Source organism: Cydia strobilella, chromosome 17 (genome assembly GCF_947568885.1).
Source record: "Cydia strobilella chromosome 17, ilCydStro3.1, whole genome shotgun sequence".
In the NCBI taxonomy this organism is placed as follows: domain Eukaryota; kingdom Metazoa; phylum Arthropoda; class Insecta; order Lepidoptera; family Tortricidae; genus Cydia; species Cydia strobilella.
Genome location: NC_086057.1, coordinates 5487567 through 5505687, shown reverse-complemented (window position 1 = coordinate 5505687; position 18121 = coordinate 5487567). Strand labels below are relative to the sequence as shown.

Below are 18121 nucleotides of genomic sequence, written 5' to 3'. Positions count from 1 at the left end.
ATGGCAGTATTGGTAGACCGTCGCCGTCGCGGTGCAGCTGTTCGATAAGAAAGAAGTCGATCGGAGTGTTTTGAGATAAACCACGCATTTTGGTTGCTTGAATTAATTTACCACGTGAATCAGTGATTTTTCAATGATTATTACTAAAAGGAAGTGTTGTTTTTGAAGTGGTAGTTTAATTATCTGAGGATTTTGCGTCGCTCAGAGGCAAAGCAAAATGGATTTCAAAACAGCCGTTTTTAACGCTGCGAGAGATGGGAATTTAACGCGATTGAAAGTAAGTATTAAATACTAAGTACACTGTACATATTGCATTAATAATGTATAATTTTAAGTATCGATGTTGTAAGAAATATTTCTCCTATACTTACGTAAATAGTCTATATGCCAAATGAACTGGCGGAGTAACTGTAGAAATTGTGCACAGTTACCTGCATTCCGCTTGAAATTGGGGTGCTAAAACTGCTAAATGTTGCAACGTTACAGTTGATATGTGGTTCATGTAGCTATTTTTGGTCCAAGTTAGTTTTAATTTACGCCACGTGCTCTAGTATTTGCCTTTGCAATTATTTTGTACGAAATATTCACTATAAAACGTGAATATTTCGTTACAAAACAATAATCTACTTTTTATGTGTGAATTATTTCTGTACTAAGATCTAAATATTTTATTTATGCACACTAAATTTCTAGTACTAAGGTACTAGTTTTTCATTATCAAAACAAGCACAAATAAAGTGCGCCATCTAATCCAGCCATTCTCAAAGTGTGCTCTGCGGACCCCTAGGGCACCGCAAAGCCTCTGTTGGGGCTCCGCGAGAATCCTTGTAATAATAAGAAAAAAAAAATCAGCTCTTCTATTGGTCTAATATATCTGGTCCACAGTGACAAACGATTTTTTTTGGGGCTCCGTCTAATATTTCGCTTTCCAAAAGGGATCAGTCACAAAAAAAAAGAGAACCGCTGATGTAATTTATTTACGATTTATGTAATAATCACAAATAGTTACATAATTTATCCCGAAAATACCACATCACTTAATGCATGAATGAGTTAAATCCGAAAACAACTTCATACAATTAATTGTTAGAATTTTTTTAGACTGCCACATTCCTAATTCAACAATTTAGTTCTAAATATAAAGCTATAAAATTATGCAGCAGTATAATGTTGTTAACTAAATTAGATACAACAAATACATATTCAAATTCTGAACATAAATTGAGTTAACATTTACATGAAGTTTTTGTTTAATCTGCATTGTATAATGAATATTCATTCATATTCATGTAATGAAAAATGATTTTTTTGTTAAATATTGTTATGCTTTCAACACTTGTTTCTTAGCCTAACACGCATTTCTCTCATAATACCTCTATTTAACTAGAGCCCACTACACAAGCCTTAGTTACTTCTTGTGGATTTTTTACAAGTTGATTTATTTATGATTAGGTATCCTATAAGTAATATTGATCACTGATTTAGACCCAATTTTCACTATTTGGGTAGGTATATTAAAATGTCTGTCCTTCTGTTGTAATATGTCTACAACTGAACAGATTAAATTGTTAAGTGAATTGTGAATGGATGTGTAACTTCAACTGAACTTCTTCAAATGAATAGTTCTTCTTTACTGCTTACTGCTAGCCTTTCTCCGCAGACGTCTTGTCTGGTTGCTCTTGGCATAGGCCTCTCCCATATTCCTCCACGAGTCCCTGTCCAGAACCTGTCTTCTCCAGAAGGCTCCAGCCACCTGCCTGAACTCATCTTCCCATCTCATTTTTGTCTTTCCAGTTCTTCTTTACTTTCAAGCAACTCGTAGATAAACACAAAAAGACCTTTAAACTAGAATAAATAAATGAGTATTATGGGACAATCTAACACAAATCGACCTAGTCTCAAAGTAAGATCAATAAGGCTTGGTTGTGGGTACAAGACGACTATATATATAATATATAGATACATATTATAAGTGACTGAAGAGTGATATGTCGATGGCCATAAAGAAAAAGGTATTTGATACTGCTGTCCTACCTACCTTAACTTACGGTGCCCAAACCTGGAGCCCCATTGGGAAACATATTCATAAACTGAAAATCTGTCAAAGAGCTATGGAACGGTCAATGTTAAAAATTAAAATTAAGGACAGAATCAGAAACGAAGTCATAAGAGAGACAACTGGAGTAAAAGATACAATATACGCAATAAAAAACAACAAATGGGCCTGGGCTGGCCATATATGTCGAACAACGGATAACCGGTGGACTAAACGTGTCACAGAATGGTCACCAATAGGAATAACGAGAAAACAAAAAAGACCAAATAAAAGATGGAGAGACGAGCTAGTGAACTTCGACAGATACTGGTGGAGAACAGCACAGGATAGGAAGGAATGGGAAAAACTGGGGGAGGCCTTTTCCGCTCAAGCGACATGCAAATAATAAACCAATAATAATTGAAATTTACGTAATTGAAAAAAAAGAAGCATGAAATAAAGGCTATTACTATTACTACTACTATTACTATTACATATTATAAGTATGTACTTAAGAGTCCCCGACAAGCTTGGTTCTCCTTACAAACATAGTTACACTCTCATTTATAACGACTCCCTAGATTGGTCTGAAACTTTGTAATAACAATAAGATATCTAGGTCTGTAGTTAGTTTATGTAGCTTCAGACACCATAGTAAAAAAATAAAGCGAATTTAAGTTTTTCATACAAAACTTGTTTTTGCTCTATTTCGTTTGTTTTATAAACTGGAGCTATGTAAACTAATTACAAACCTAGATATACCTCATGTCATTGTATATGCAAAGTTTGGTTACAATCCAACACATAGTTTTAAAATGAGAACGAAACTCCGCTTGTATGGGAGGGTGAAATTCGGCCGAGCTTGCCGGGGACTCTTAAATACTTAGAAAACATCTTACTAAGGAACAAATATTTGTGGTGAACACAAAAATAAATGCCCTTACCGGCAGCAACTGCTATCAAAAGCCAAACCTAGGTAGTCACCAAAACTTAACATTGGAACCACCAAGAAAAAGGTAGTGAAATTTAAACAGAATTTTATGTCACCAACTGTACATTGCGTCACGGTAAATTGAGATGTGTTCAATCACATCCATAACTCAATTTCCCACCGGCTTCCTAGTGTCTAGGAAGCGGTTTCGCCATTACATAACTACAGGGAAAGGAGACCTACTGTACCTGCTTTATGATTTCATATACCTATTAAAAGGTAGTACAGTCGAAGGCAAAAATATCGATCCAGACAAATGGCTCAAAAATATGTGAACACGACTTTATTGTCTAAGGTGTAAGAGCGTAAACATATTTTTGAAACTTTGGGAATGTATTAAATTATTTTAAACCGTAAACATGTCGAGCTATTCGACTTAATAATACGTGAGTGACCCGGTTTAAAATAATTGAATATGTTTGAGTCTCACGGGAGTTTTATAGTTTGGGAATGTATATATATTTATGCCCCTGACTGTACCTATATGTACCTACTTATGAAGCTGAAGGTTTTGTGTACTTTTTGTAGTAGCAGAGGCTAGTACCTAAATATAAAACACTGACAAGCTTTATACAACGTCGTCATCATTGTTGTAAATTGTCAGTAAATAAGAACAAAAAAAAAACTATACTCATCCTTTTCTTTTAGGTGCTTAGTACTAGTGTAGGATAAACATAATATGATTCTCTCTGTCTATGTTTGAAATGAGACAGTCCTTTGACAAACTATATTTTCGTTAGTGTCCGACCGAAACCGGTTTTTTTGTCGAAACTGAAACCTAAGGTTTAAATTTTTCTCTAGTGTTTCGAAATAGTTATTTGTTATACAAGGGTGCAAAGTTGTATTTTACCCGCGAGTGTTTCAACACACGAGAAGTAAAATACATTTGCACCCGTGTGTAACACAAAACTTTTCCCTTCACTATAGCGAGGAAAGTGCAACATTCACAGGCGTTAGATCATCTTCATCAACTGGAATCACTCATTTTTTTACGATATTATAACAAAAAACTCTCGAAATTCTGTACTTTTACGTGAGAAGTTTTAAAGCAAAATTTTTGTTGTCAATGTTGACATTTCTAACGTATGAAATGTCAATGATGCGTTTTGAAATAGCATCGACTTAACTTGTGCGTTCAGAATTATATTTAACATAATTATTAAAAAATAAACGTTTATTATGGAATTTTAAGGTTTATGACTTAAGATCATTAAATAAAGCTAAATCTGGTATTTTTTATTAGATTTTCAAATCATTTATCTAATGATAATTAATAACGAACGAACCATTATTATGAGCGTTTTACGTTTTGTTATCTGTCAAGCTACTTAAACACGCTCCATCCAAGGTCAAATTACTTTCCCCACTAGTGGATAAAATGCGTTTTTCCCCGCTTGTTTTAAAGGATAAAAGACGGCTTTCCGAGCTAGTGAGGGGAAAAATGATTTTCATATCGAAAGTCGAAACCGAAACTTCGGCCGGACACTACCGAAAAATCCGAAAATATAGTTTTTTTGGCCGAAATCGAACCTTCGGCCGAAATATGATTTTTATACCGGAATTTATGGAAACCGAGACTTCGGTTGGAACCTAATTTTCGTATTTTGTGCGTATGAAAAATCTAGATTAATTGACTGTTACTACCTGGTGGTACATACTTATTTGTTGTTCACTATAGTCATATTCACAAAGTCATAAAAGGCGAGTTTCACTGGGCTTATTTGTGGTTTGAGATGCTTGGAGCAAGTAATAAATAAAAGCGCCGTTATTGGTAATAAAATTGATATGATATCTTTAACTACTTATCTACGAGTAGGGCGTGGCGACACGCTGATGATGATTGGATGATCATAACTATTAGTTTTTTCCGAAACTATTAAACGGACCGGGAAAGAGATGGCGGGACGATTTCGATCGTTCCAGCGGGATTGGCGGGATCTTGCTCAACACAGGGAGGATTGGAAAGGGAGAGGGGAGGCCTTTGCCCAGCAGTGGGACACACACATAGGCTAATAAGAGAGATAAGAGAGAAGAGATTAAACTGTGATTAAACGGTATTAAGCAGTAGTCAAACTAAGCGAAGTATCGAGTAAAGGTATGTATTTGAAAAGTTTTTTTTTTAAATATTTACCAAACATGGCAAACAATCATACGGTCCGCTTGGTGGTAAACGATCACCGTAACCTATGAACTCCTGCAACTCCTCACAGGGGTGTTACATGTGCGTTGCCGACCCTTTAAAAACAGGTACAGTTCTTTTTTTCAAGAACCCCATGATGTAACCTATCTGTTTCCTGTAGGTCTTAAAAAAGCGAACTGACGTTGTTTTTCTTACAAAACCTTTTTGGCAGTCTCTACGTACATCAAATATACCTACCTATATAGATAATTGTGGCCGCTCTAATATATGTGATGGCGATTGTACAATACGGCAGAAATTGTACATTATTTCCAGGCCTGAAATAAACGAATATTTATTTTAATTATTTTCTATAATACTCTTTTTTAAATCGCTTCTCAAAAGGAGTTGGTTTGCTAGTCAATTACGTACCTTGCATCTCGCATTCAATCTTACTTAACGGGCAGATAATTAAAGTTTCCCATTATGTAGTTCGTTGTTTCTATCTGGTTTATTGGTCGCTTGCTCTAGTAAATTATCACTTTGAAATTGTTGAGGTAAAAACTGGAATTTCTTTCGTCGGTAATTATTCGTGTAAGATAAAACCAGTAAAACTCCAAACAATAAGTATAGGACAAACTTATATTTATTATCCGTTACAATCATAAACCTCTTCGTCCAACCAACCCTCTCCTTTCTTTCCTTTTTTTTCTTTTTTTTTAATTTCTCGTTTCCCGCCATGGGCAACGACCCGCCAATTTTCGAACCTCAGCCAACGCTGATATTTGTTCTCAATTGTCGAGTCGTTCAAACATTATCAAATATTTCAAATAAATTGCATATTATGACACACATACATGAAACTAAACCAATATAAATGTAATAACAATTTTGGAACCTTACATTCGGTATTCGTATTCGGCCGAATAGTTCAGTTCGAACTGCTGAATATTTACCGAATAAACAAATTATTATTGTTGTCTGAGTACCCATAACACATGCCTCCTTGGGCTTACCGTGGGACTTAGTCAATCTGTGTAAGAATGTCCTATAAAATGTATTTATTTATTTTTTAAGAGCGTCCGTTTGCTGGCGCGGGTGCACTTTGCGGTCAGGCATTGACACGGTTCCGTTTCTTTTCATAAACATTCCCGGCCGGTCCAGAGGGGAAGAGTCAAAAACACGTGCAGAGTGCAGATCGCGGACCTGTATCAACTTGTTTTCAGCGTTTTAGGCAGTTTTAGCCCAACCGAATATTCGGTTCGGTATGATCTGAACCGAATATTCGTACTCGACCGAATACGGCAAAGTCCATATTCGGTCCATCTCTTTAAAAATCACCTTATTCTAGAAATGTCCCGACCGTCCGTATCAAAACACTGCGCTGGAGCATTCCATAGGAAAAGTAGGTGGGAGAGCATCGACCTTATTTAAGCGCGTTTACAGCGAGTGGGCGCCGAGATGGAATCGGGACTTGCTTGTTATTCATATCAAGGCCCAGTTTAACTTTGAACTGCAATCTAGTATACTCGCTAACGCAACGCAAGGTCAAGTTAAATAAGGAATCTAGATGAAGATGGTTTTGGAAATACTATGGCGGATGATGGAGTGGCCTGTCTGTTTCAAAGACTAATTGGATGCGATCAAAAGTATATTTGATAAAAAAATGGGAGCAGGTGATTTTTTAAAGCATAAAAATAATTATGTTGCATGTAGATACCTGTTGAGAAAGTAAAAATAGTGTGATATTTCGATCCCTTTGACTCCTTTGAGTGTTGGCAGCTGCTGAGGATCCGTTTTGTAGGTATGTAGCTTGTATGTTGCATTGTAAGTAGCAATGTAAGTAATTTTGTACAGCACATAAAAGACAGCACGCTCGTTTTCCACCATAATATAAACACATAGATATAGGTTCCTTCCCAATAAACCTTACAGCCAGTCACTTCAGTTAATTAATAACAAATGACCACTATTATCACAAAATTTGTTTCCTATTGCGTCTAATAACCATGACGAATTTAGGACCACCCTTTTCATACATTTCATATTTAGTCGAGGCAATTTGAGTGTAAAGTCATACTAATATAAGTACATTTAAACGCAAAACACATTAAAAACAGTGTTGCCATCATACGAGATAAAGCCATTATCGACATCGCAACACTTCAGAAATGTGGCTATTTCCACTCGTCGTATATAACTACAAACAACGGATAAATATAGCTGTGTCAAACATAAACAAGTATTTAAAAACATAGCTACATATGACACTACAAAAATAAACAAAATTTTGATATCAAATTGCACTGCTTTGTTTGATGGTATTCTAAGATATCTGTAATTCAAATGAAATTATAAAAGGTTCTACGCTTGAGAGGGAGGGTAGTGTCGTTCTCAAGAAAGTTCTCCGTTTTGTATGGGAAACATTCTCGCTCGAGAATATTTCCCATCGTTAATTCTCAAGAACGACTCAACTCTATATTATATTATAATATAGGTCCCCGCTCTCCGAATTATAAGTCCTAATGATAGAGACATTGTAAAGTAACTATAATAGTGACTAAAAGTTATCTATTTATTAACACATAAACTCTTTTAACTAAAAGTTGGTAGATCGATGCGTAATTTTATGAATAATAACAATTAGCGTTGCTTGAGTACATGACATGTATCGAGGTAAGTATGTTATCGGGTGTATTCGTCGGCAAAGCAAATGATAAGGTTGAATGAAAAATATGACGGTTATTCGTTTTCGATATAAGAATATCGGGCTTCGCCCGACTTACTAGTATGGGTATATATGTAGAGCGCCCGCGCGCTCTCAGAATGTCGGGCTTCAGGGTGGCGCAGGCGCCATGTGAATATGAGCGCGCTATGTAAGTAGTAGTCTAGTATGAGCGCGTGAAGCGTTTATGATGGATGATAACAAGTAAATGAAAAATACAACACAAGACCAATAATCACGAATATTTTTTATTGTTCACCAAAATACAGAAGAAAGCAACACATGAACTTAAATCTAACGATCGGTAAAGATACAGGTGGCCTTATCTCTAAAACGTGTTCTCTTACTGGCAATATGAAGATAGGTAGGTAGGCACTTAATTAAGTAATTTTTATGTTACCCCAACAACTAAGTCTAATAAATGTACAGAAATAATATATTTCACGTTGAAGTCCATCAAAAGATGCGCATTGTAATATTGAAGTGTGCAGATATAGCTGATATAGACACACGCATACCTACGTACACGTATACATATTTTGAACAACAATGCACTCCCTCCGTCAGTCGGGTAAAACATTATCTAATAAATCTTATAATATAAATGGTAAAAATTATAGGTCGTTTTAACACATTTTTTTTTCAATCCTCTAAAAGTCCTCTGTGTCACTGTCACATAGTAGGTAGTTTTGTTTCAAATTAGCCTTCTGGAAATGGAGCTAAGACTATTGTACATATAATAATAATAATTTAAAATCTTTTCCCATAAACAATAAACTTTATATTACAACGCCTTCCTTTATTATACGCTTATTAATTTATTATAATGGGATCGACGTGATGATACCCTATATAGGCCGTCACACAGACACTTGCCGCAAAAACCACCTTTGTATTATCTTGGCACCTAGCCAACAAAGTCGGCCTAACAAAGTGAACTATAGGAAGCAATGAAGCACAAAAACAGGTGTCTTCCTTGTTCTTGCTTTTCCTGGCTAAGAGCGAATGACCGACTGACTCAGCACAAGTGGACAAAACACTCCATTACTTACAAACTGACGTATGTGCCTAGGACTTCAATGACTCAAACGACCTTTTAAAACTGCCTAGCTAATGTGCAATTCATTTAAGCCTATTCTAAATTCAACTTTAAATACTTGTGGGTTAAGTTTAAAATGAAAGTAAGTGTTTGATGTTATGAGCGAAAAGGGCAAAACGAATAGACGCTGTGAGTAAGTGAACTAATTTAGATTCCAGTTGCGCGTTGACTTCGCTTTGTGTTGTGTCACTGTCAACGTACCTATATACAGGATGAAGAATATAAACAGGCCATTATAAGGACAAATGATGTTTCTTGTTTTAAGCGTAATGGCGTCAATGATTCTAAAAAGCCTTACATTAGAATCAAAGTTGGTCAAGTTAATTAACAATATTGAAAATTTAATGCAAATGAATTACCGAAATTCAAATTGTAGATTGCATTCTTGTATCTAAATTTCGATGCATTTGAATCAGTGACACTGGTGACACATAGAGCTAGCTCAGAACCGGATTTAAATGCCAATGCTTTTAAAATAGACATTTCTGAACCTCTGTTGTACAAAATTGCAATTTGCCGATACATGTTTTAACATGAGCTTTTTCAATTATTGTTTATTTGTACCTCGTTTTTTTAGCATTAGAAAAATGGTAAACATCTTGACATGTCTTTTTATTGTTTTTTTTCATGTCACTAAAAATTTGTAACAATTACTTTATGAAACCAAAATAATGTAAATGATCTTATATATGCTATGTAATTGTTAATTTGTTACAAATTTGCTGTGATTATATCTCAAATCTATTTTTCAATAAAAAGACGCGTCAAAATTGTTTACCTTTTTCTAATGCTAAAAATAACGAGATATAAGTATTTATCACAAGTTATCATTTGCTGCGTTGTGGACGGGACGGGATATTTACTGTCATATAGTGGTGCTATTTTCTACGTTCGCGTTAGGTCCTCTGTTAACACTTCTTAGGCTAAGAAATCACAGCATTATATAGGTTACTCCGTTCAAGCTATCAAATATAAACAAAGCAACTAAATATATTTTGTTGTAAACAGGCATGAGCTGTTTACGCCGTGCCAAAGATATCGTTCTGGTCGCGAGCGCGGGTGGGTTAATTTTAACCGTTTAGCGCTTTGTGAGTAAATTGAAGATGCGTCGGTGAATCAGCGCGAGAAATTGGCCTGGATTTAGATATTTTAAAAAGATTAGGAGCACAATGTCGTATGTGTATCTACCTACCTACTGTAGCGTAAACACGGTGGCCAATTTTTATAATATGACGTAGGAAGTAAATGGGCGCGCTGTTTTCTGTCTTGCTACTCCAGGGGTGTCAAAGAATAAACCGGTGAGTCACAGCGAGAAATTGAGCCAAATTTAATAGGATTCAGAGAATAACGTCGTACCTAAGTGTACATTGTACTGTAATATCAACTAACGAAGACACCAAACCTTACACTCAGTTTGAAAACATAAGGTTCTCAGGTCATCAGTTCAATAACGGGACCAATCATCAAAGACCTAAATGTGCATTCACATCACAGTTAACTTTTGTGGAGCCACACTGTGCAACACGGTAACATTAGGTAACATACCTAGTTACTTACCGTTGCGCAGTGTTTCTCCACAGTTGATACACAAAAGTTAACTGCAGTGTGGATGCACCTTAATCGTCACGCTCGTCAACATGAATGCACGTTTTTATCTTATTCTAGTAAAAAAGAGTGAAATGTCGCGTACAATTAATTGTACATGCTGAATACTTAATCTGAATAGTCATGAGACCGCGAATTTACTTACCCACGCCTACCGTATAACGAGTAGTTTAGGTACTTTTTATAACGACATACTCGTAAACCATGTTCATTAAATTCAAAACAAATTAAATATGCATGTTTTGCATGTAAAACAAAATCGCTGAATAAAATGCTTTACGACTAGGAGTATTTAAATACAGTTCTTCGTACACAAGAACAGTACGAAGAACTGTATCAATTATAGTGAAATTTAAATTAATTAATTGCGATGTGCTAATTGTTTATTGTATAAACAGAGGGGTGAGGATACTTAACAGACGTCTAACACATCTACGATTCGCTGACGATATAGCTCTGTTCAGTGAAACTCCTGATGAACTAGAAAAAATGCTTTCTAAATCTCGCCACAGAAAGCAAAAAAGTAGGACTAGGAATGAATACTGACAAAACTAAAATAATGACCAACCGCAACCAAACCCCGATTACCGTAGGAGAACACACAATAGAATATGTCAAAGATTATATATACCTCGGAAAGCTAATATCTTTCGACGCCAACAGACACGAAAATGAAGTAGACAGGAGAATAAACACAACATGGAAAAAGTATTGGGCGCAGAAAGAAATACTCAAAGGAAATTACAGTCTGAACCTCAAGAAGATAATTATGGATTCATGTATCTTACCTTCCCTAACATACGGAAGTCAGACTTGGACATATACTAATAAGATCAAGAATAAAATCCTATCATGCCAGCACGCCATGGAGAGAAGTATCCTGAAACTGAGAAGAATAGATAAAACACGAAATGCAGACATACGCAACAAAACAAAAATCAAGGATGCACTAAAACACGGCATGTCACTGAAATGGAAATGGGCAGGCCACATAGCAAGATACCAGGACAACAGACGGACACTGCAAACAACGAAGTGGCTTGGCCCCACTGGAAAAAGACGAGATGGTCGACAAAGGGCAAGATGTGTCGACGATGTTGTAAAAACAGCTGGTAAAAACTGGATGACCTCAGCTCAAGACAGACAGACATGGAATAAGATGGAGGAGGCTTTCTACCCTATAGGGGCCATACAATAATATATATATATGAACTTAGTATTTCAAATTTGTAACCAAGTGTGTGGATAAATAAAGCTATAATGATATAATAATTGTTTATTTTCTCTCAGCTTGATCAAGCCAAAAATACAGTAACAGGGTAAAATGACTGGAAAACCTTATTGTAAATAAATTTGCTGTTATGAATTTTAGGACTATTAAATAACTATTTAATTAGAACCGTAAATTTATTAACGATTATCTATAAACTGTCGGGAGCCATGCTAACATTGAAATAGGCTCCTAGGCTTAATAATAGGCTTTCCGAAATATGTCGACCGAGTGAAAATACGTAAGGGGTCATCCATTAATTACATCACACGTTTAGGGGTGGGAGGGGGTCAAGAAAATGTAACATGATGTGACAAGGGGGAGGGAGGTGTCACAAACTTTGTGACGTCACTTTAACTTATTTTAATTATTTTATTCGCTGTACAGTTAAATAACAAGTTCTTGGTACGATAATCGTTTTTATTCGTTTAATTTTGTTTCCTAATCCGTTTTGGGTTATAAAATTACTGCATTTCTTTTGTCAAAAATATTATGATAAAATATGAATAATAATTAATTCGATTTAACGATTTCGTTTAAAAAATGTGATAACACACCTGGGGAGGAAAAGAGGCTTGCCAAATGTGACCAAGTGTAAGAAGGGGGGGGGGGGGGGGGGGAGAGTCAAAAAACCTAGTTTGGAGTTAAATTAATGGATGTCCCCTAAGTGTAAACATAGAAAAGATTTAAATCATTAAAGATTTTATAAATGACGTCATTATATTTTAAATTTGAAGACGAAGGTTGTAATTCCGGTAATACTTGTACGATGAATAAGGAAACGAATCCATGCTGGCGCGTATCAGGAAGTTCAACATCGCAAATCTCATTTAAATTTGGTTTAGTCAGGTTAATAGTTCCGTGGTTGGAAGACTGGGAAAAAATAAACCGTACTCCTGTCTGATGAATGACTTGAAAGAGTAGATAACAGGTAGCTTCCAAACTGGAGGTCGTAGGTTCGAATCCTGGCTCGTATTCTTCGAGCTCATGTACGAAATATCAAAGATATTTAATTTAACAGTTGCTCTTCGGCGAAGGAAAATACTTTGAGGAAAACGGTGTAATCCTCAGTCAAGTAGTCACAGTCACAGACGCCCCTGCAGATGCGAGGGCGCTTTGGTAAAAGCGTCGTTCGAGAAGGAAATCGGGAAATTTATCACTTTTGATAAGGATGGATGGATGGAGGATGACTACGAGTTCATATATTTTTGGCACAGTGCCATATCGTGTCGATATTTAATAGACTGTACTAGAACACTAGGCTTGTCTTACTTATCTTAGTATTATTAGTATTAATGTCTTAATCATCATCATCATCATCATGTCAGCCGATAGACGTCCACTGCTGGACATAGGCCTCCCCCAAGGCTCGCCACTCCGACCGATCCTGTGCCGCTCGCAACCACCGAATTCCCGCGACCTTCACCAGGTCGTCGCTCCATCTCGTTGGAGGCCTACCGGCAGTTCGTCTTCCGGTACGCGGACGCCACTCCAGAACCTTCCGGCCCCACCGGCCATCAGTTCTGCGAGCAATATGCCCCCGTGTGGTGCCGGGTAAGAATAGCACCCCCCCCTCTCTTTCCGTGGGTGTCGTAAGAGGCGACTTAAGGAAATCCGGTGGATGGGCAGCAGCGTCCTCCGAGAACTACCTCTATCAAACTGCGGTCGCCAACCCGCCTGCCAAGCGTGGCGCGACTACGGCAATCCCCCCCAAGGGATAAAAACAAAAAAATGTCTTAATACTTATATTAATATCTTAGTAAAACAAAATGCACTGTCCACACAATTATTTTCCTGGTAGTTTTGGCAGAACACAGAAATACCAGTCTATGTATGTACAGTCAAATAAATATATATACATTCCCAAAGTTTCAAAAATATGTGTACGCTCTTACACCTTAGACAATAAAGTCGTGTTCACATATTTTTATACCATTTGTCTGGATCGACATTTTTGCCTTCGTCTGTACACCCAGCTGCAAAGTAAAGTTGTAACGCCACTTTATGAATGAATTTCATTTATAATGTGTCCATGCAATTTTGCAGCTCGCTACACATTGTACTCTAAATGCAAACTAAAACTAAACGTATTGTTACTAATCCACCAAAACCTACATAAACGCTTAATTCATAGCCCTTAATAAGCCCCATAACATCCAATATCGCTAATTGGTATCTCGTACGAGTACGTGCAGACCTTTAAATGCTACTTGCTCTTTAATGGGTTCGGTACCGCGGGCTAACAGCGGGTTTACACTGAGTGACTCATGCCAGTGCGGCTATGGGGTTCTCCATAACAGTCGACTTTATAACGACTTTATATGGGGAACGTTCCCGGGAACGGCACAACTCTACTCTCGACCACCCTTTAGATTTGTTTTCCTTAGCTGATAAAAAATTGGCAATGTTTAGCATGTAAATTACCACGTTTTTGCTTATGATATCATATCATATACCACGGTCACGAATTCTAGAAGCTATTCGCGATATAATTATGTGCATAAATCACTTTAATGGACACTAGGAAATATTGAGTAGGAAGAGATACACAAATTAAGAGCGTGCGTATTTTTTTACAACTTGTTTTTCCTCGTCTACTTTTACTTGATCTAGAAACTTCAAACTATTAAGGCTAATCAGAGGTTATACTTATAATGGAAGCGCTAGGATTCTTTAAAGCGATGCGTATGGTAAGGTAACTAAGCATTGTGAATGTGTCGTAAGGTGGTCGTAAGTCTTAAGTATTAATTTCCATACAATTGACGTGAGATAGTCTGAGGCGTGTTTACAGGTTGATTGAGTTAACGAAATAGGTACAAGCAATTTAAAGGGAATTTCAGATCTGTAAACGTTATCATACTTATTACATATATGATTAATTAATCATTCATTTCAACTTGACGGTGCCATGAATATAAAACAAGATTGCCATCACTATTATAGGTACAGTAGGTACTTTATTATAGTTAATATTTTGAATTGCCAGCCACGTGAATTTATTCCCAAATAGTAGGTATTTAGTAACACAGTTTTCGCGACACTTCTCGTCCGTCGTATGTCGTCACAGCGTTGCGCCACATTTTTTAATACCATAGAACTTTTGTATGAAATAGCGGTTATGTCGCGATATAGTGCAAAACCTCCACTATGCCTCTCGCTGTCGCGATATTTTGCCACGCCAGTTCATAGAAAATACATAAAATGTCTTAAAGTTTGATGGACTTGAAATTTCGAAGGGCTAAGAGTCGATAGGTTAATGAACGGCTTTGATATTTGATTTGTATTGTGTTTGTTTTATGGTTGCTTTGTACATAATGAAGAATATTAAATATCAATACGAGCTCATTATAAATAATGACGCTTTGTGCGTTTGTTTGTTATGTTATCCACCGGCAGTATGCCAAGGCCTGGATTCTAGGTCGGCTGGGACTCATTATCTGTTGCCATATTTTTCTTTCTTTACGACATCCGCACTGCGAATGCGGGGGAGATTAACCTTAATAAGAAGCATTTGAATCATCATAATACAGTAGAACCTGTAGAAGTGTAGAATCCGCTTAATACGTTCATGTTTTATAGGAATTCCTACGTAATATACCATGTTACACTGGTTCCTGCACCTTTTAATATATTTTATTTTTGTATTTTCATCAACTAATCAAGCATTTGCATAAAAAACGTACCAATCGGTGAAAAGGAACTGCTGATGAAGATCAGAACGGAATCCTTCAACGACGCGTATTTAATCTTAGACGATTTTACTTCTTCGCTAATAAAGAAACACTTTTCTCAAGGTCCAGTTCTGATCATGAGTCCCGTGAGGTATAGAGGGAACAGTTCAAATCCTTTAAATTTTAACTTAACCAAAGCTACCAGATATTTTACTTTATCCTTTTGAAGTCGGTTTTCCTTTGTTTTAAGCTGAATTTATTGTATTTGCAATAGCTTGTGATAGTTTGAACTTGGGGTACGCTTAATATACTGTATTGTGTCATAACCAAAACAGGACTGTTCAAAGCCGCGTTATATTATATAATCCTTAAAAAAAGTAAATGTGTCCAGTGCAATACGCGTAATAAACTTTTAAATAATCTATCAAAACAACTTTCATGTTTTTATTAACCTTACATTACGATATGCACAACATTGAAAACGATTATCGGCAAGATAATTACCAAATCCGAACCAATTGCTTAATAAACTGTAATGTTTCCAGATCGTTTTAAAACGGTTTCAAGTCGGTTATTGATCGAGTAATGACCGCTTTTATGATGCTGCTGTTTGTCTATCGATAACGCAATACCGTTTATCGCCGTACCGTTTATTACACATACCTATCATAAACCCTCTATGATGCCTTCAAAATTCGTAAATAGTGGCCAACATTAAGATAAACTGTTTTGTTACAGCACATTTCTTATCTGTGAAAATGTTGTAATAGTTTCATTATTATATCAAAATCGATTTGGTAATGACATTCAAATTTCGAATATGTCTGGATAAAAATAACAATTTGATTTGAACCCTATTCTAATTACAATATGTATGTAGATAAAATAGTGTATGTAACTGTACATAATTAGGCAATAAAACACTCGTGTGGTGTTTTTAAGATACTCACTTCGTTCGTTTCTTAAACCCACACGCTTACTTTGATGCCTTTCATTATGTGGCAGTCACATAAACTACTATTATGTAAGTTGCACTAAGCCCTTAGGTTAGGTTCTTTAAAAGTTGCAAAACTTGTAAAAGAATATTTGTGGAAGATATTTGTAAGAACTGGCCAGGGGCCCGTTTCTCAAAAGCTTGTAACTTTTGTAATACAAGCGGATGTCACTTTTTGAGCTTTTGTTAGAAAGGGACTTCAGAGTAGCGCTACCTCGTTTTCGCGCAAAATGAGCACAATGTTTGTCGATTACATAATACGTTACAAAAATATTTAACCTATACTTTATACTCTCTGCGCTTACCAATGGCCATAGCCTATGGCCATTGGTATGGCCCATAGGTAAGGTAGGGACTCCAACTCAATTCTCTCAAGTTTGCTTTTCTCAAATGCTTTAAGAAATTTAATTTTTGTTTACCTTTGTTGCAGGTAAGTTGTACCTACTTTACTTGCCGTGATTACCATTGTTAAGGTAAGGTTTCCGGCGAAGGATCTTCGTGATCAATGTTACTTGACCAATAAATATACCTAGTCATTTGACTGTCTTTCTTACAATGGATTTCAATTGGAGTTCTTACGATGTGATTTTTTTATGAAACCGTACTCTATGATTGCCAGTAGAGCCACTTGAGTTCATTATCCTGTTCTTTATATTGGAGGAAAATTACTAGACAAAGTAGAAAGCGATTGAACTACTTAACTGTTAATTCCTATACAAAAAAACATTGACACATATCATGACATCAGTACGGATATGATATGGTCGCTTTTGTCTACACGACGGCGTGACAAATTGTCCGGCACTTTCAACGCCCCGGTGTTAAAAAGTGACTTATTTTATGACGCTTATAAGCAAAGCCATCTATAAATACGCAAGATGATGTTTCGTATCTTAAAGAATTTGACATGTGAAAGCGCTTCTCATTTTAACATTTTTAATAAGTATTGTAAACTGTCAACTAAACTCTCATTTTAATCGCTACACGTCACTATAGTACATGAGTTTGTTTAAATATTGATCGGCCGCAGCGTACTTCCAAAGCTTCATGTATATTACAGAGCTGCATACCAATATCGACAACCCTTTGAACGACAAAGTCGTCAACTGATGCGCTGGGATACAGCCCAATATCAACCTTCGTGCGTTCCGGTGAAGGTTCGCGATGACGCGCCGTTCACGATAGGCGTGGCGTTTAAAAGGTTATCGAAGAGCAACACTTACAAACATCATGTCTATCAAACGATCAACGTACTAAGTTTCCGCGTTAAAAAATACACGCTGAAACCAGGGAAGAACTGTTTACATAGATTTTTTTTTTTGGATATGTGTTCTTGCTCATCGTTTATGTTTTAAACACTTTTAAGCCACTGGACGGAATTTTGTTCAATTATAAATACATATATACATCCCGGTAACGTCTACACGTTACACACGATACAACATCATCAGAAATGTATGATTTTAATTCTTAGGAGACTGTTAGGAGGAGAACGTTACGAGGTGCTCAACAAACTCATTTGATTGCAATTGGCAGTTGCTCGCGATATCAATCAATTGTACGCTAACGAATGTGTTTACAATATCGCACGTAAGTGCTGGGAATAAGGTTC

General features: G+C 36.4%; 1 protein-coding gene across 1 annotated transcript in view; it reads left to right on the top strand.

Moving 5' to 3' along the window:
- LOC134749031 (protein fem-1 homolog CG6966) overlaps nucleotides 1-18121 on the top strand; it is an 83332-nt gene continuing 65211 nt past the window's right edge. Inside the window, exon 1 of the mRNA XM_063683925.1 lies at nucleotides 1-277. Within this exon, the coding sequence (XP_063539995.1) occupies nucleotides 218-277 (60 nt within the window). The 5' untranslated portion in view covers nucleotides 1-217. The remainder of the gene's footprint in view (nucleotides 278-18121) is intronic.